The sequence below is a fragment of the Podarcis melisellensis genome, assembly GCF_964234715.1.
Source record: "Podarcis melisellensis genome assembly, chromosome: 5".
NCBI lineage: Eukaryota > Metazoa > Chordata > Lepidosauria > Squamata > Lacertidae > Podarcis > Podarcis melisellensis.
Window position 1 is genome coordinate 53,599,102 of NC_138537.1, and position 20,153 is coordinate 53,619,254.

Sequence of the window (20,153 nt, forward strand, 5' to 3'; positions counted from 1 at the left end):
GCTTCAAAAGCCGTCCGGGATAGCGGGAAGCGCTTCCCTGCTATCCCGGACCGCTTTTAAAATGCTGGCGGTGGGGAGCAAAGCCTTTCGCCCCCGCCGGCCTTCCTGGACCTCTTCTGAAGTCCGGAGGGGGGGAAAAGGCTTTGCTCCCCACCGCCAGCATTTAAAAAAAGGTCCCCGAGATTTCCCTATGGGCTTTCGTCTTGCGATGCAAGCCCATAGGGAAAATCGTCTAGCGAAGCGTCGCAAAAACCGAAAAACCCTTTCGTCTTGCGGGTTTTTCGTCTTGCGAGGCATTCGTCTTGCGGGGCACCACTGTACTTTTAGGACGTTTGAGATATCTGTAACAAGTCGTCCTCTTGTTTACGTGATTTGTGCAGGTTTATTAATATGGAGGGTATGATTTCAACGTGAAGAAGAAATATTAAACTTGGGGGTTCTTGTTTGTTTAGGTAATCCCATGTTTTCAGCGTGATGGGTTGTTCTGTCTGCATGAAAATGGCTGTATTACTTTGAGAGTTCGCAGATCTGTTGGTTGTATAAACAGTACATTAAATGAAGATCCAGGTGAGCAAGCTACTCCAGTCTACTGAACTAGGTATCTAGCATTTGAAGTTACAAATTCAATGTTACAACCAAAATTTGCATTTATTCTTATTAAAACTTTGGCCATCAATTTTCCTAGCTGTATCATTTCCAGTATAGTAAATAACTTGAAGGTGTTTGAATACACAAGTCAAATAAAAATCCCTCCACCTGGCCCAATGCTGAGATGGAGATGAGTGTAATTCCAACTTTGGCCTTGCCTTTCGCTGGCAAATATTGCTGCGTTGGCCAGCAATATATGCAGCACTCACACTGAAATAGGTTAGTGACCCCTGGCACAGATTCATTAAAATAGACTTGAACAGGGTATGAAAGACATAAAGCTGTAGATGTGACAAATGTACCCTAAACCCTCACATTCTAAATGTCTTTTTAGTAATTAGTTACTATGTCTTTATTATGTAAATCCTCCAGTGCACTGACCTGCCTCTGTTTCAAATCCCCCAATATTTTGTGTACCTCTATATTATTAAAAATAATGTCCGTTTATATCATACTATAGATGTAACAGTGGTAACCAGCAGAATTAGCACAAGAGCCCAGTGGTTGCTGCATTTGACTGAAAGCTGTGCGTATCTGATATCTCATGTTTTGACATTTGCAGAACCTGACCCCATTCAGGAGCTGGTCTATGACTTACGAAGTCAGTGTGATGCCATCAGAGTTACCAAGACCGTTCGCCCCTTCACTATGGTGTGCTGTCCTGTGAATGAAAATTCTGCAGCTCTCATAGTCAGTGATGGTAGAGTAATGATATGGGAGCTGAAGTCCACCATTTCAGGCCGAAATCAACGGACTAGGTAACCTTACTGAATGTTCAGGGGTTTTTTTTAATTAGTAGTTTAAACACAAGGAATCCATGGACTTGACAATGCTGCTTCATTTCTAATGTTTATAACCATGTTGTTTAGTACAACTTTCTACAACAAGGGTTGTTGTTCAGCAAAGCTGTCATTTAAAATGAGCAGCCAGATGACTATGGCTAATAGGGACGTGGCATACATAACGTCTGACAAGACTTGTATATGATTTATACTAATGTTGTGTGTATTAGGCCACAATTATTAGGCTTATTGCACCTGTGTGATACAGCATGGGTTGTCATCTTGTTTTGTGTATTATTCTTGGTAGTAGTGGTGCTGTCTTCTCTCACCTTCAAAATCAGTGTTGACATAAAATGAGCTCCCTCATTCTTAAAAGATCTCAGTTAGCTCCTCAATATCATTCCATCAATTTAAATAGGCATGATCACAACAAGCTATGTCTGTGCAGAGGACAAACTTGTATATAGCAGAGAGGTGCAGCGTGTTGATGTCATCTGTTCATGAGGCACTCTAAGGGATCTCAGTTGACACAGAATGGGGAAACCAGCCATTAATTGCAACAGTGCAGTAATGTGCTGTGTTTTACTCTTGCCCCTGGACATGAATGCCATTTATTTCATGAAGGAATACCATCAGGGTGGGGGACTAATCAGTTGTTAATTCCAGCCACTGAGAATCAAGGATGCTCCTTTTTGTAGAAAAGGAACCTTTCTGCATAGGTCATCCTGGATTCTGTTTGGTGGTCAGGCTAAAGCATGATAGAACGTTGCATTCTTCAGTTTTATTGTAATTGTCTTTTTGCAGCAATTCAACTGCATCACCTTTGTACTCGCCAGTCTCATTCTGTGGAATACCTGTTGGGGCATCTCAGAATAAACTTCCAGACCTGTCACTGGATAATATGATAGGTAAGAGTATGTGAGCCGTAACAGTCGTCTATATTTTACTTCAGCTTTGGTAACTAATTTAGTTTACTATAGTATTCTAAAGCAAAAAGCTGTGTTTCACAGTTTTGAGATTGGTAATTGCTTATGGCCAAATCATGCATCATGAAATCTATTTTGCTTTTTCTGTTATATTGTACATCAGGGCAAGGCACACTTTCTACTGAAGAGCAACAAAAAAGTTACTGTTTGCAAGAAGTGCATTTAAAATTCCTGCTAACGGGGCTTCTTTCAGGACTCCCTTTGCCTCCCTTTGCTATCCGCATGTGCCCACCTCTCACCACAAAAAACTTAAAACAGTATCAGCCTCTCCTTGCTGTCGGTAAGTGTCTTAAACAGTACAGTTGAATATATTGCTCAGTTTGACTTTTTGCAGTGATACGTTTGTATGATAAACTGTGTGTCAGTCTGGGGACTATTGCTGTCTGAAATAGCATGCCCTTGAGTTGCTTGAATTACTTCCCAGAATAAATGCTGTCTTAAAAGAGAGATGAAAAGTTTTTCCAGTTCATAGATATTCCTGCCATATATATTATTAATTTTGTGATTTGTATCCCATTCTAAGACAAATGTTTAGTGTGGCTAAAAATGCATTTTTCCACTCATTAAAATACAAAATGCTAAAAGAGCAGTGAATTTAAATGACCCCAGCTAAATACCTGCTTACCTCTGGCTCCAAAATGCCAATCAGCACATTAAGTCCTGGCTTATGTTTTAATACAATGCATTCTTAAAACTGGTTTAGTGAGGTATTAAAATGCATCTTCTGAAAGCAATTAATGGATTCAGTGTATAATGGCTGACCTGATCCCATGCTATGTGAAGAAATCCAAATTGTGCCCACTCAGATCTTGTCATGGCTTGTCTTAGTTTTTACACAGCACAATAGATTTTTGAAGGTTCAGTACTGACGCAAGTTGAAGTTTGATGCTTACTGTGGCAAGTTTCTCACTGACTTTTTAAAGGAAGCATTTATGTATGAAATGAGTCCTAAGTTCAATGCATTCATTCTGCTTGTGTAATGACAAGGGTAATAAATCAAAATCAGTCTTTCAGGATTCTGCCTTATAGGTTACTTATGGTCTGGAACCCTCCTTACTTGAATATACAGTGGTACCTCAGTTTTTGAATGTCTTGAAAGTCGAACGTTTCAGTTTTCGAACGTCAAAAACCCGGAGGTAAATGCTTCGTTTTCGAACGCACCTCGGATTTCGAATGGCTTCCGCTGAGTTTCCCCCCCAATTTTCTCTATTGAATTTGCAGACCACCCTTTGAACCTAGGTTTTCGAACGTTTTGGAAGTCGAGTGGTCTTCTCTTCCGGAACAGATTATGTTCGAAAACCGAGGTACCACTGTATAAAGTCTGTCCACTTGGATTATCTTCTACCCAACTACCTACCCAAGTGCTACTATTTATGAAGTATACCTTCAGCCTTGCGAGAGAAAAAAGGCTGCAAAAGTCACTTGCCTACTAAGAGGCCAGTACCTTGTGTTTTAGTATTGGCTGTGGAAAAGGACAGGCTCCTTTCTCCATGGGCAACATGGAAGCCCAGGCTGGTAGTGGTGTTAGCAGCCTGGTTAAAGAAAGCAGGGGAGCTTCTACCAAATGAGCAGACAGAAAAATCTGTCCCTCCACTGCCAGCCTGCTTCATTTCTTCGTTTGGTTGCAGATGAAGGTACTTGCCTTCCTTCGTGGCCACCATAGAAATGTAGTTGGCTGGTGGAGGGGTTGTGGAACATTCTGTCTCTCCTCCATCAGCTCATTGAATTTCCATTCTTGCTGCAGACAAGGAGAAGCTCCTTCCCCCTGGCCTCCTTGGACGCTACCTTTGCTAGCATAGGAGTGAGAGTGGCCCATTTCACTTCTACTGCGCTACCCACTTTCCTCCATGGAAGTAGTCTATGTAGCCTATGGCTACCCAGTGAGCTCTTACACTCAAGGCTAGTGTACTTAGCAGTGGATTGGGCCTAAGGTTGTGGGTGGGTGATGTAAAACCTGCCTAGCAATCTAAGCCATCACTTGAGGATGAGTGACTAAAGGAAACTATGTGGAAAAATAAGTATAAGAGATTCACTTTTGTGGTGGGGAAGGCAACAAAGTTGATTTTAAAATGTCAATGTGATTTCTGTAAATTTTGCAAATATTCAATTGACTCCTTGCAGGAACAAGCAATGGCTCGGTCCTGGTGTATAACCTTACCAGTGGGCTCCTACACAAAGAGTTAAGCATTCATTCCTGCGAAGTCAAGTGAGTTTCTTTAAATAGTTGTTGATTTTCTGGAGAAAGGAAGATTAAAGTGTTTAATGTTCTATAAGCAATGCTGGCATTTGGCTTAATCATAAAATAGTATGCAGGAAGATTGTTCAATAGGGTGGTTTTCTTTTGCAAATAGAGCCATAGTTCTGTGAAAACTGTTCTGCTTTATAAATATTTGAATTGGTAACTAATGTGTGTGTGTTGATCAAGGCTGAACACAAGCCTTTGTGTCCCTAGACATTGCAGCATAGAGAATTTCTGCCTAATGTGAGTCTGATTACAGCTATATTTATAAGGACCATACTATGTGCGAGGCGGTTCCACAATTCTTCCTCCTGACTGCGTTTTGTATTAAACAAAAGCCCCAAATGGCCATGGAAGTCTGAAAAGAGGAATGGAGAACCAGCAGCTATGGGAAGACCATGGACTGCTGAACTCTTAACTCTCATCCCATTGTTTGTCCTGTGTCTTTGTCCCTTGTGTGTGTGGGGGGGAGGGGGAGGTGGACATGACAAGTAGGGAAAGGGTTGCACAGTCCTTCAAACCTGCTGAAAGTCCTTCACCATTGATCTTAGGCTTACGTGGCTGCTTATTTATTTAAAATTAAAACTTCAGGATATGGAATAATAAAATGGCTGTTACAAGTAACTTGGTTGCTACGACTCTTGTGACATATTTCACTGCAGATCAATCTGTCCACGGAGACTTACTTTTGTGCTACAACTGCGTTTACAAGGAGATATACAGTTACGAGATGCTGCCCCTAGGTAACAATTCAAGAGGATACAGTCTCATGCTCAGCATGTTTTGTGAGCATCTCAGTGAAATCTGAAACTAGAGTAAACCAGACTTGTTGCAAAGCCTCCAGAAGTTACTAGCCTGGAAACATTTGTACCCTCCTCCTTTTTACTCAAAAGATTCCCCTTCATTTTCCCCCCATGGGTGCCGCTCTCATTATTATCAGGAAGTGGTGCCTTTCTGTTTCTCTCTCTCTCTCCCCCCCCCATTTTTAATAATGGCACACCCACCAAAGGGAAGTGCTGTTGGAGACAGTTCAAGCTGCTTGAGCCAGTCCTTCACCCAGAGTATCTCTGGGCCCACAGCTTGGGCCCAGAAGCTGGTCCACCTGGCAAAGCAATTCAGTTTCCCCTTGCTTTGCCAGCCTATTCAGCTTCTATATACCTACCGCCTGAGGCGGAGGTGAATCCACTTCCTTTGTAGCCAGTCTAGTTATTGATCTGGCTGGCAAAGCAGAGCTGTGCTCCTGCTTCACTCACCTGCATGGTCAGAGTCAAGACAGAAATAAACAAGCATGCAATTTGAATATACAATTACCCATTTGTACTTGAAGCACCAGGTGTTTGGTCACAGATATGCGGAGCTGATTGAACTACTGGTCTCTTGTACCTACATGCTGATCTTTTTTAAAAAACAACAACAAAACTTGCCACAACCTTTCAGGATGTGGTATGCTGGGGGAAAAAATCTCTGTGACAAACATTATTTCTGTTATCTGTGCACAGAGATAGCACAACTGGTTCTGATAATGTTTTTTTCCAGGCTACAAACAAATCAGAAAGTGGTTTATGCAATACAGTACAACATGACATTTATCTGTGGCACGTGGCAGACCAAATTGCTTTGGCTTATATCGCTGCTAAAGACATCAAAACACAAGAAGCAGTTAACTAGAAGTGGGTGATCATGAAAATCTGCTGTGAGCTTTATTGCCAAGTTCATATAGAGGATTTCTATTGCACACAGCAGTGTCTAGGGAAAAGAGTATTTGCTTTTAATCTTTGTCTAATTTCTTTTCTCTTCTATCATGTGCTACTGTAACTTTGATATTCTGTTGCTTAGCTTTTTGAGTCTTTTGAATCCTGCCATGTTTTATATTAATATTAGAACATTTAATGCTTTAAACATTAGTGCTAATATTTCCCCAAAGTTAATTTTAAAACTATTTAAAATGCCTTATCTCATTGCAGTTTGAAAAGTGTCTTACATAATTTTATATGCTTCACTTTAAGCATAATTATACTTTCATCTTTTTCTCAGCTTAATAATTGATAATGTTAGTTTGGGCATTGGAAAAGCCCAATCTTAAATGCAATCAAGTATTAAAAAACGTTTTGAACATTTTAGATTTTAAATTAAATTTAACCGAAATTTGCACTTGGCCCATAACTATTGGGACTACCTCAGAAGTGCGTGAAATAAAAAATATTTTTGTAATGATGGACAGAAGAGTGACAAAATGCAACTGAATTTTACATTTTCTAGCTACAAAACCATGGAACCTATTCATTATTAATTGTTCTGTTTTATATATGAAGTAAACAAAATATATTCTGTGTTGGGAAATAAGTTATTATTATTCTTGTATATAGGTTCTGAAATTATGGATATTTTGAAAGGTAAAGGGTAAGAGTTTGAAAGCATACGAGTGCAAGTAGATAAATAGGTACCGCTGCAGCGGGAAAGTAAATGGCGTTTCTGTACACTCTGGCACTTGTCATGGTGTTCCATTGTGCCAGAAGCAGTTTAGTCATGCTGGCCACATGACCCAGAAAGCTGTCTGTGGACAAACGCCAGCTCCCTCGGATATTTTGAAATATATTTGTCAGTAAGCATTGTGGGACTGATTTACAAATGAGTGCCTGCCATATATTTTCTTACCAAGTCCTGCAGAATCAAATAGAGTAAACTCCCAAGTGTGAACAGTGTGAGTATGTGGACATAGTCAGCAACCGTTTCCTTTCTTTTTTAAAAAACAAATCTGCCGTATTTTCAAATTGCTCAGGCACTGTTTGTGCTCACACCAGTTTTATCCTAGCAACAATCCTGCAATGTAGATTAGAGTAGACCAGGCATGGCCCAACTTGGCCCTCCAGATGTTTTGGGACTACAGTCATACCTCGGATTGAAGTAGCTTCGGGATAAATATTTTAGGGTTGCGTGCTGCGGCGACCCGGAAGTAAGGGAGCGCATTACTTCTGGGTTTCGCCGCATGCGCAGACGGTCAAGATGATGTCATGTGTGGAAGTGGTGAATCGCGGCAGACGCGAGTTGGGTTCGCTTCTGGATGTGAACGGGGCTCTGAAACGGATCCCGTTCACATCCAGAGGTACCACTGTACAACTCCCACCATCCCTAGCTAACAGGACCAGTGGTCGGGGATGATGGGAATTGTAGTCCCAAAACATCTGGAGGGCCAAGTTTGGCCATGCCTGGAGTAGACTAAGAAAAAGTGAATGGCTTAGGGTTACTCAGTGAGCATCTTGCTCTTCCAGAAGGTATTCTAAATGGGTACCAGCTTGGTGATATCCAGAAATTGGGGATTACAATTCCCCTCAGCCCCAGCCAGCATGATGTGGGATGACTGGAGTTGTTGTAGTTCAAAACATCTGGATGGCAGCACCTCAGCTAGTCCTGCTCTAAAGCTCCGTGGGACTTTACTGAATGCATTGAGGGATGTGTTTGTGCATGCAGGTGCTCATTAGAACAAGCAGGTGTGTATCAGAACTGTTGAACTGATAAGCAATAATTTTAAAATAGCAAGGTGGAGGCAAAGGAGAGCCTAGCAGTTATTTCTCTTCTACAGGCCACATTTCCTCACAGAGGCTGTATGAATTTAATATTAAAGAGTGACTTGAGTAGGTTGCCTTGGGTTAGTCAGAAGTTAAGAAGTTGCAAAATTCAATATCTATTCCATAGTTAAAGTGGCTGTTACAAATTGCACTGTATATAAAAATACATGAGCCTTGCACTAAAGAAATAGGTGCAGTTCATAAAACTGGTGTTCTGTGACTACTAATTGCATTCAATGAGAGGTAGGTAGTTTTTTATGCCAACTTATCTGAAAAATGGCAATATTCCAGTAATAGATTGCTCTTGCATTAATGCTGGAACATTTGCTCTGATTTAATGCAGTGAACAAATTTCTTGCACCTTTATTCAAAGGACATTAGCGGGGAAAGGCTTTATCAAGCATTTATAAGCAGAAGTACACTTGACTCCCAATGGTTCTAAGTGGCTTTCTCCCCATCAGCATGAAACTATATTTCTCTCTGTGTGTGTGTTGTGTTTAGATGTAGCAGAATAGCCCAGAATTCCAGAACAAAAAGATTCTTCTCCCCAGGACTCAGATAATAAGGAGAGGACAAAAATGGGTAATGGGTTTTGTGTGTTGGAAATTTCTTTAGTGGATTTTGTCCTCAATTAAGAATATTTGTGCCATAAATCTTAATCCTGTACGTTATATTGTACAATCAAGTACAATAAAGTGTGTACAATAGAGTACACTCGTCTTAACACATCAATGCATCTATATTCTCAGTGGGTTAAGAGTAAATCATTAAGATCACAATCTCAAGTATGTTTACTTAGGACTCAAGACAGTGCCATACACTGATTACTGTGGGGAATGAGTGTGTCAGCCTGCATCTGGGAACACCTAAACTGGATTGTGGAACACTGGATTGTAGGACCATGGTGTGTCCTACTGCAATTTGTAAAGGTCTGGTTTCAGCATCATAGGAAGATTCCTTATCCCGAGATGTGTAGAGCCATTGACACAATTGCACTTAGGTGGCCTTGTCATCACTGTGGAGTGTGCAGGCTGCCTTGGTTCTCTAGTGAGCTGCATGCCGTGAATCAGGGGGGCTGATGCCTACAGGTCTGGTGGAGTTAACATTTGTCTGAACCTGACTTAATATAGAGGAGATAACATTATCACGCCTATCATGTGGTGACGCTTCTCATCACCCTGGAGTCAGAGTCCTCATTTTCAGGGGACGAGGGCAAGGACTCTGAAGCTGAAAGAAAAGGGCATACAGGGCCAGCCCCAAAAGTGTGTCCGCTGGATCACCCATTAGTGCCTGTGCAGGCATTGAGAATGCAGTGTTGGCATCTGCAGAACATTTGTTTGAAGCCACTGGGAGCTGTCATTGGATTTGGAGCAAGGTGACACCAATATGCAGGAGATGCCCAGCTCATCTGTCTCTCCCATCGTAATCAGGAGAGGTGGTTTGAGTGCTAGATGGTGCTTGGAAGTGGACCAGAAGTAGAATTCTCCTACGACAAGTGTTAGTATGTTCAGAGTTCTCAGCTCAAGAGGTGGGGAAATGTCCTGTTCTGCGGTTGCACTGTCCTGGAAGGAGCTGGTCCATATCTTGGCTGGGTTTCCATTTAGAACTCCCATCCTCCTGTTTTTTCAAAAGCAGTTGCACAGATTGCTAGTTTGTTTCTGGGCCTAATTCAAGGTGCTTAAAGCCCCAAAAGACTTTGGCTTGAATTCAACACCTGGTCCCGCTAGTGGAAGTCCACTCAAGTACTTCATCTAGCACAATGGGGCTTTGTCCCACTCTCTTTCCCATTGCCTACCCCCCATTTGGCTCCATTTGGCATCAGGAGAACCATCAGAAGAGCACATGGGAGGAGGAGTGGGAAGATGGTTCACTTGGGCAAGCATAAACACTTGCACTGCTAGACCATTTGTAACAGCAAAATGTTGAATTCCCCCCTTGGGCCTCAAATATCTGAAAGACTGCTTCCTTCTTTTCCATTTCAGGGGAAGGGCAAGCGGAATATACTGTAATTATTATTTTTTAAGTAATTAAGTTTGTCTGACATACATTTAATGTTTCCAATTTGAGTGCTATGCAGTCCTCTATAATAATCTGTTGTATTCCTCCACACACACCTGCAGCATGCAGTTGGAGCCATATTTTCCCCACTCCATTAATCTGCAGCATTTCCTACAAATTCAGATAGTTTGCATAATGTGTTCTATATCTTCTACTCCGGCAGGGGCATTGAGTGGACAAGCTTGAGCGGCTTCCTTTCGTTTGCCACATCGACTCCTAATAATCTGGGGCAGGTGAGAAACGAGCTGCAGTTGGTTGATCTTCCCACAGGTAAATATATTGTGAAGCATAACCATTGGTGACAAGATAGGTGAGAAGTGATACCTGTGTAATGTAGGTTTTTTTGCAGACTCCTATCGGTTGGCTTCATCTCCATTATAAAGACATGAGTGGAATAACCGAGCAAGGTGGCTAATGTAACTATTTTGAACTCTGAATTCAAAACATTTTAGACCATGATAGCTCAGCAAGCCCCACACTCATTTCATGAATCATCTTCAGGGCATAAAGGAGAAGAAGCGTCTATGTCAGCAAAGGGTTGAATACTATTATAACTGCATATATTTTAGCTTCAACACCAATCCATACAGCACTAGGTTATAATTTCAGCTATCTCAGTAGTTTTCATACTTTATGCAGTCTTGTCCTCATTCTAAATTTACTATATTTACTGTATTTTCAACATCTCCCATTGGAGATAGCCCATTTCTCTCCATAACTTGAAGGCAATGGCCTGTAGCAGCGAGGAATGTGTAGTGCAACTCTTTCCTTCTACCAGTCTTGAAATGATTTTAGTTCACAGTTTGGACAGGGGTTTCCAATGTCTTCAACTTGGTTTACTATATGCAAGTAGTATATATTAATCTGTACATGTTTTTAAATTTGAATCAGTTGGTTGAAGGAAATGGGATTAATGGGATTTGTTCCGTTTCCATCACAAGAATTAAAGTGTTTTGATATTTATGGCAATATCTCTTCAGATGAAGGGAAAATGTGCCATGTTTATGCAGTTTTAAAAATACTTTGAACTATTGCTGGAAGTATTCAAAAAATAAAATCAGTTATGTACGCTCAATATATTCTTAGATATTTAGAAAATGTAGTTTTTGCTGTAAGTTGAGTAATTAGCCCAACCAATGAACATCACGGTTGAGCTAGATTCTATGTTCAAAAAATAATGATTTAGCCACAACACCACACCGGTTTTCATACTGATGATATAAACTTAGCAGCCCTGTGCAAACCCCATTGAAATGAATTGTGATGGCTAGGACAGTGCCTTCCATCTTCTTCGTTTTCTTAGCAACTTGGTAGAATATGCTTGCTAGTAACAAACTTCACACTATATTGTGATTACTGCAGCACATTCAGCATATTTCTCAATTTCAAAAACGTTAGCCAGATGGATTATGTTTTTAAAACGTTCATACTGTTTTATAACTATGAGCTATAATGAAAGAATGTTGGTGAGTAAATGTGAAAATACTGGATCAGTTCATTTTCCTCCACAGGCAGTCTGCTATTGCTGCTTCCTGTGATGTTCTCACTAAGTAAAGAAATCTGCCACTGATAGGAAAAACAATTTTAGAAATGGCTAACGAAATGGAAATGTCCTTTCCATTTTCTGAAATAGCTTTCCCACAGTTTTTTAAATATACAATTCTATACTATTTAATATGGGGTTTGTGAAGAGGTAAGGGCAGCAAAAATAAGATTGTAATGATTTGGAAAATCTGTTCCTATTCAAGTAAGCATATTTTTTGACTTTGTGCTAGTACCCTTCTATTAAACATAGGCTGTGAATATATCCAATACTTATTGTCTTGTGTAGGAACCATGTAGTTGGAAATGATCTAACAGATCATGTATCCAACCTCCGGTAGTACCACAAATTATCTTCACCTTAAATTATCTTCAATAGATACTCATCTAATCCTTACCATAGGGCTGTTTTTTTTTTAAAAAAAAGCACAAACAAACAAAACTAAAAATATGCAAATACTTTAAAGGGACAATTATAGGATCAGTACAGATAACCACTCCTGCCAAGCAGTTTGAAAGCATGTCAAAGTGCAAGTAGATAAATAGGTACCGCTCTGGCGGGAAGGTAAACGGCATTTCTGTGCGCTGCTCTGGTTTGCCAGAAGCTGCTTAGTCATGCTGGCCACATGACCCGGAAGCTGTACGCCGGCTCCCTCGGCTAGTAAAGCGAGATGAGCACCACATCCCCCGAGTCAACCACGACTGGACCTAATGGTCAGGGGTCCCTTTACCTTTACAGATAACCACAATTGATACAGAGGTCATTTAAGATACCCAAATTTCTCTCACTTATGCAGAAAGATGAGTTCTGAATCAGAACCAGAAGGATATGTAATGAAGTCCCACTATATGGCATTATAATATTCCGGGACTTTTGTGGCAGTGGAAATTTTTAAATTATGAGAGAGTTTTCTGAAATAGCTATTGTCAATCTGTTCTTTTACCAGAGTGTGATGTGCAAGTCCTTTAGGTCTTTCCATTTTTGTTAAGTTGAAATATGAGCTGCTGTCAGTAGCCAGGTTGCTAAATCCTTCAGGTATTGAGTAACCACATGCCCATTCCATAAATTCTACAAAACAAGTTCAGAAGACATGATGATATTGGTTTTACAGATTTTAGTCCTTTCCTTATAGCCATCAGACCTAAATTTAGAGACCTATGGACATTCCCACGATAAATATTAGAAGATTTAGGTGAGATTGATTGAAAAGCAGCATAGAAATATAATTATCAATTAATCATTCACATGAATCACAAAACAGCTTACAAACAATAAGTAACCAGTTATACCTTCAGAAATCCAGTCCTGCCTCCCTGGGGCATTTGAAGTCTTTTGTAGCTTCCTTAGGAAATTGCTGCAACTTGCAGTACCTATTACAATAGTTTGCACAAATAAGGCACATTAGAGACTTCAGGTGTTGTGCTGATTGTTCTGTTTCTGTAACTTGAAACTGATTGAGTTAGCACAACATCAGCGAGAGATCGTTGGAAAGTCTTAAATCAAAAAGACTTGGAGAACGGTGCTAAATTGCAGATTGAAATCAGAGTTTTCATCCTTGTGTAAAGCAGAGGAAAATTGGGTTTGTATAATTGAATGGCTTGGAGCCAGCATTATAGTAATGCTTCATGCTCAATATTCATATTACAAAATGCTAGCATAATGTGTTTGCGTGGGCGGCAGAGACTCTACGTGCAGTTGAGTGCTGAGAAGAAAAAGCAAGATGATCAGTGTGATTAAATAAATAGCATTTGATATGTCAATTACAGTGGCTTTGCTTGTGGTTGCTACTTTACATCTTTTTTCCTGTATCTCTCGCATCTTAGGTAGAAGCATTGCATTTCGTGGCGAACGAGGCAGTGATGAACCAGCCATTGAAATGATAAAAGTGTCTCACTTGAAGTAAGCAGATTGGCCAGGAAAAGTTGGTGTGTTGAATTGTGCTAGAATAATCCAGTACCTACAGTGCATTTCTTTCTGTAGGAGGAAGGCAGTTGAAGAAACGTTATTGAAATACTGAGCAAACAAATCCAAATGTACCGATGAAGAACTTGGTTGTGTGCCACTCAAATACATTAGGCTTTTCTTCAGTGCTGTGCTTATGAACTAGGACTCGGGAGTTACTGCTGTAATATTATACCAATCTTCCCACTTTTCCATTTCTCCCAGAAGCAGTTCAGACATTATTTCGAGTTGCTTCCTGCACTGGTAGCAAGCTAGTATCTCCTTTCAAGGGGGAAGATCTGAAATCAGGAAGATCAAGTATTTTCTAAAGACTGGAGTAAATTTGTAAACAGTTAAAGTCTTTGGCAGGGATGTAATGACTTTTAATGTGGAATTATTTATGGTAATTATGGTTATATAATAGATGGGTAATGGTAGAAGATGCAGCAAATTTAAATATAAATATTGAACCCATGGAGGGAGGGAGGAGATCTGAAGGTTCGAAAGAACCTTGTATTTTAATGTTTGAAATGGTTTTGTTTTATATGTATAAAATTATCAAAAACTCAATAATACATACATACATATATGTGTGTGTGTGTGTGTGTGTGTGTGTGTGTGTCCTTTCAAGGTTGGAATTACAGCCAATGCAATCACTCCCTGACTCTTCCTCCTCTTTCCATTAAACATATGCAATTTTTGAAAACGTTGACATCCTGAAAAATGTTTTGTTTTGTTTGTTAACCAAGGAGAGTGGGATCAACGCTTGTTGCAGCAACCATGCCTTGTGTAGCTCCCATTCAGTTCAATAGTACTTCTAGCTACTGGGAAATTCTCTTATTTATGTATAATGCTGTAAATAGCTTCTTTTTAAAATTTCAGACAGTATTTGGCAGTAGTATTTAAAGACAAACCTCTGGAATTATGGGATATCAGGACTTGTACTCTTCTCAGAGAAATGTCAAAGAACTTCCCTACAATTACTGCTTTGGTAAGGAATGAATTCAGTCAGCTTCTCATCAGATGACTAATTCTTACATACCTTCTTGCTTTCAGAATGGTGTCTGTCCACTAGTCTTAGAAACCTTTCACCCTAGGTGGTTGGACTAGATGACTCTATAGGTTTCTCTCAACTCTACAATTCTGTGATTCTCCCAATGTAAACAGCCAGTGGAAATGCATGTAACACTAAATCTAATTTAGGGTTGGTAAATAATACCTTAAGATGTGAACAGTCATGACTTCTGTTCTTCCAGGAATGGTCGCCTTCTCACAACTTGAAGAGCTTAAGAAAAAAGCAGCTTGCAGCCCGCGAAGCTATGGCCCGGCAAACAGTGGTATCAGATACAGAACAGAGCAGTTTGGAGTCATCGGTGATCAGGTGTCAACACTATTCTCAGTGAAAAATCACACCAGCTTCTCCTTTGAGTATTTGTTTTCTTGCCAAGAATGCATTGCATTAGCACTGCATTTTGGATTTACAGACCTTTATCGATGTTGTAATTTAAATGGGCTGACCTTTAAGAATCTTTGTCCAGTGAAAGTAATAGTAGGTGGCAAAGCATGTGTCAGAATCTGATGCCCTGCATTACTGTAGCATGTAAATTGAAGCCCTGCATATGTGAGAGACATTATATGAATAGATCAGCTTCACTTTAATTTGTTGGTTTAATCATGGGCCTCTAGACCATGCCCTGGAACTAGGGACCAGAAACCGAAGGCGGTTGTTTCTTGCCTCCTTTAAGCTAATTGTGTTTGATTCTTCATGTTGCTTTCATTAATAGACTACTTAGGGTGGAATTCAACATTGCCCTAAGTTGATAATTCTGTCTGGCAAACAGAAGTTCGTGCACAGATTGAACTATTTCCTCTCCCCCACATTCACTGTTTTGGGGGTTCACTTGACCTTCCAGAGCAATATCTGGGGATGGCATGCAAGCAAGGGGAGGGGGGCAAGGTCCTGTTGCACTACTAGGACTTCTTGTGCTGGCTTCTGTTTGTGCTGCTTATAATTGCAATGTTTGAATTAAGATACGGCTTTTTTCTAATTACATAATACACATACGTACAGTATGTGTTCATTTAATAGTGTAAGTGCAATTTGAGTGAATCTGATCGTTTTGAAAATAAAAATCACCAGTTGGCTTCTCTTTCAAAGCTTATTGCAGGAAGCTGAGAGTAAATCGGAGCTGAGCCAGAACATTTCTGCTCGGGAACACTTCGTGTTTACAGATACTGATGGACAAGTTTATCATTTGACAGTAGAAGGGAATTCTGTCAAAGACAGTGCAAGAATTCCTCCTGATGTAAGTTCAGTGCTATATTTCTAACTTTTTATTCCTTTTATAGATTTTTACAAAACAGCTTCCAACAACGTACAACAAAAAGTACCAATTCTTTCCCCTTTCTTTTTTTAAATAGTAAATTTTATTAGTATTTTCCACACAACAAAAAAAGAAAAATGAAAAATAACAATACACAAAAACATACATATGAAAAACAAATTCAAATCTTACAAATCGATAGTATAAACACTAAAAAAGAAAACAAACATTGACTTCCACCAATCCCACAGCACCTCCTTTACCTCTCTTCCTGTTTTCCTTATCATCTTGATCCTAGCATCTAAATATATATCCCTCTTTCTTATCCTTTCACTTCACAAGGTTATTCCAGACTCAGCCAGACTTCTGTCCTCAAACCTTGTCTTTTAAGGTATTCATTTAGGCACTCCCATTCCTTTTTCACAACACTTTTTGGGTTTTGTCTTATTATATCTGTCAGTTTGGCAGAAAACTGTTTTTGTCTCATTATATCTGTCAGTATTCTGAAAGCTTACATAACCATGCTCCCCTATTGGGTAACTGATTCCCTTTCCAATACTTAGCCACCAGAATTCTTGCTGCAGACGTTGCGTATAAGAAAAATTTAGTTTTATCTTTTGGGACATCGTCGTTTAATATTCCTAAAAGGAATGCCTCTGGCCTTTTACTGTATGTTATTCTTAGTATTTTCTTTATTTCTTCATGGATCATGCTCCAAAATTTCCCAATTTTAGAACTAAGGGTCATGCTTAGCATCACCGGAAAGAACATTGAAGAATATAACAGACTATTCTTGAGGCAAACATTGTTAGTTTGACCCAACGACTCCAGTAGCCGTGTAAGGACTCTGGTATGCACAAGGAACTCCATGCCAGCACAATTTGGAATCTATTACCTCTGGCAGCAGAACTAAGAATACAAAATCTTCTGCTATGCTGTCCCAATGTCTCCAGTAGGATTACTTGTTAAAAACACTTCAGAATCTGCTTTCTTCCTTTGCCTTCAGATTAGTATCATGCCTAAACACACACACTCCTTAAGTCATAGTTACGCATATGAAATGCTGACCTCCTGTGGCCACATAAACAACTTTTCATTGCTGAAATGTTCTAAATTATAGCCCTTGGCTACGTCCCTGAAGCTACTCACATTTGACAAATCCCATCAACCTTTTCCATCTCTACATGATTTGCAGCTTCACTGTCAGTTCTTAAATATTTTCAAACAGAATATTTATTTTTCTGGTTCTTTGCTTTCAAATCCAAGTAACAAAATGAGCTTCTAAATTAACCCCAGAGGCTAGTTTCCTGCCTTACTGCCCATTTATCATTTGACCACTAAACAATTGTAAATCTGACATCAAGAACCCCATTTGTCTTCTAAAGTGCCTGCATTTTTCTAAGCAAGACATGAAGTCATCCTTGCAGTAGCACACCATGTGTAATTTTGCCTACAGGCATTTGTAGGCTAAATGATTGTTTGGCTTCCAAATGCCATCATGTCACAGTAAAACTGATCCCCCTCTTTCAGGGGAGATGAATCGTGCCACAAAAGAGGACATTCTTGGCCCAGCTCAACATTTCACTCTGAAAGTCTTCATTTGTTCTTTTTCATTGCTTTAAAGCTTTACAAATCTTTTAGAGATGCTTTTCTCATGTGGTGTTGCCCTCATTTATATAGGTCAGCAATCAAGATATTTTTAAAATCCTTCTGTTCAAACTGTCAGGGTCTCTGTTTTCAGATAATGTGACAGCTATCAGAAAGAGTGACCTGCTGTTATAAATCTAGCCTCCGATGGCTTTAGAAATATGTCAGATTATGGACTGGGGAGATGAAGAATAATAATGGCAAAACTCCTGTATTTTGTGGGGTTTTTTCTTTGGGGTTTAGTAGAAAATTATCTGTTACAAATATAGATGTAATATATAAATGTCGAAGCTACTTCAACAACCTTTTATGTGAATGTCATTGGTAAAGGGAGGGGGTTATTCAAGTGATAAATAATCTATTTTACATTCTGTATGGATAATGGTTTGTGTCTGTGCAGAGGCATACATATAATTAGAGAGCATACAAGTTCTGCTATTTTCAAATCACTTAAAATCAGTGGATTCTTAAGTGCATTTACTTGATTGTGTGTAGATACGTCTTCATTTTTGTATTATGTGCAGTATAGTGCTAAACAAATAAATAAATTGTGGTTCACGAGTAGTTTAAGGGTCAGAACCTGGCTCTCTGTTTTTCATCTCCTAGCTACATTATAAAATAGTTCATCTAAGCAAGTAGCTTTGTCAGGGAGGACCTTTTATTCAGTTATAGGATTAAAAGAAAAGGTAACTGAGGTTGACTGCATATTCGACCTTGGCTTCTCTCTTCCCTAAAGCAAACCTACAGTTGCTACCCATTGATCCTTTTATTGACATTTGTGCTTTAGCATTTGAAAGCTTTCATTTTCAAACCAAGGAGGAAAAGAACCACAACTCTACAGTGTAGCACACATATTCCCGAGCTTTCAAAATACAATATTAAAAAAATAAGATTCTGGCCTCAAAACTATATTAATGTTGTTTTTAGTGGCCTCTCTTGTATCAACAATGGAAGAATTTGACTTACTCTTTTTTGGTATGAGGTCAAAATACTCTGCATGAGTTGGCACAACATCACAAAGGCTAGAAATTAACCACATAGTTGATAATAAAAAAGCAAGTACAAGTTTGCATATTATGGCTTAGATCCTAAAGCAAATTTGTTTAAGAAAGTTCACAGAAGAAAAGTTTTCCATCCCTTGCAGCCACCTGCATGCTACTCCCACAAGCCTCTTCAGACAGTTGTGCAACCCTTACAATCAATGTGAGTGGAGTTCGGGGCAGTTTGGAATTATTCCCACATCCCCCAGCATCCATGCTGGATTTCACAATGATCAGAAGAGCCTTCTCACCCTCCAAAGAGGCTTTGCAACAGGAATCAGGAAGAGTCTGCTGAAGAGACTTTCCTTCCATGAACTTTCTTAAGCTAACTTAATTTGGAATGCAAGCCCGGTTTAACTGTTTTACAAATGATTGATTGGTTTATACTGCCACTTATGCCTATTTTCTCTAGTTTCTGTTTCAAAGCTTTAATCTCTGCTTTTTAAAACTTTGCAGGGAAGCATGGGCAGCATAACATGCATCGCGTGGAAAGGAGATATCTTGGTCCTGGGAGATGTTGATGGAAATTTGAACTTTTGGGACTTAAAAGCCAGAGTATCCAGGTAGTGATCTGTTAAACAACAACTACAAAACAAACCCCTCCAATGAAGCCTAATTCGCACATGACTCAAGTGATTGCCCCCCAAAAAGTCAGAGATTGGGGTGTGGAAAGTCATTTTCTGTGAATCAATAATCCCGTCGTGAGAAACTGCCCAGGAAAGCTCCTCTACACATATACCTCCAGAATCTTCGTGACATTTCTAGAAAATGCCCAAACCACATGGGTTATGTTTCACAAAAATGGCTAACCATGCACACACGTAGGAGTTCAGTGCTGTATTTACTTTTGCTGGCAACTACTCTACCAAGTAATAGAGAAAGTGGATCTAATTCATAGCATGTGTTTGAAATAATTCTAAATTTTGCCACAAAACCAGGTCAGACCCAAGTTGTCTATGACATTTTTGTTCAGGGAAGTTGTTCAGGGAAGTTTTTAACGTGTGATATTTTACTGTATTTTTGGTTTCTATGGAAGCCGCCCAGAGTGGCTGGGGAGGCCCAGCCAGATGGGCGGGGTATAAATAATAAATTATTATTATTATTATTATTATTATTATTATTATTATTATTTATTAATTATTATTATGAGCACACTAGCCATGCAGCTTTCTTTTTACAAAATACGGGTCCAGAAGGATTGCCACACAAATACTGGGATTGTGTACGTAATAAGCTGACATGATGCTGTTGCTATAGTGATACTTCCAGAGGCGGTTTTGGGGTGGCACAACCAGTGTGGCAGCACAGGGTGCTGTGCTGCAGGGACCCCTGCAACAATACTGCAGAACGGAACGAGAGAGGTTGGGGGGGGGGATGCG

General features: G+C 39.7%; 1 protein-coding gene across 1 annotated transcript in view; it reads left to right on the forward strand.

Annotated features, from left to right (window-relative positions):
- Positions 1–20,153, forward strand: part of WDR11 (WD repeat domain 11) — a 51,039-nt gene that overhangs the window by 16,584 nt on the left and 14,302 nt on the right. Inside the window, exons 7-17 of the mRNA XM_081912630.1 lie at positions 453–567; positions 1,211–1,406; positions 2,235–2,338; positions 2,520–2,696; positions 4,538–4,622; positions 10,443–10,549; positions 13,646–13,721; positions 14,646–14,754; positions 15,020–15,144; positions 15,922–16,069; positions 19,231–19,337. Of these exons, the coding sequence (XP_081768756.1) occupies positions 453–567; positions 1,211–1,406; positions 2,235–2,338; positions 2,520–2,696; positions 4,538–4,622; positions 10,443–10,549; positions 13,646–13,721; positions 14,646–14,754; positions 15,020–15,144; positions 15,922–16,069; positions 19,231–19,337 (1,349 nt within the window). The remainder of the gene's footprint in view (positions 1–452; positions 568–1,210; positions 1,407–2,234; positions 2,339–2,519; positions 2,697–4,537; positions 4,623–10,442; positions 10,550–13,645; positions 13,722–14,645; positions 14,755–15,019; positions 15,145–15,921; positions 16,070–19,230; positions 19,338–20,153) is intronic.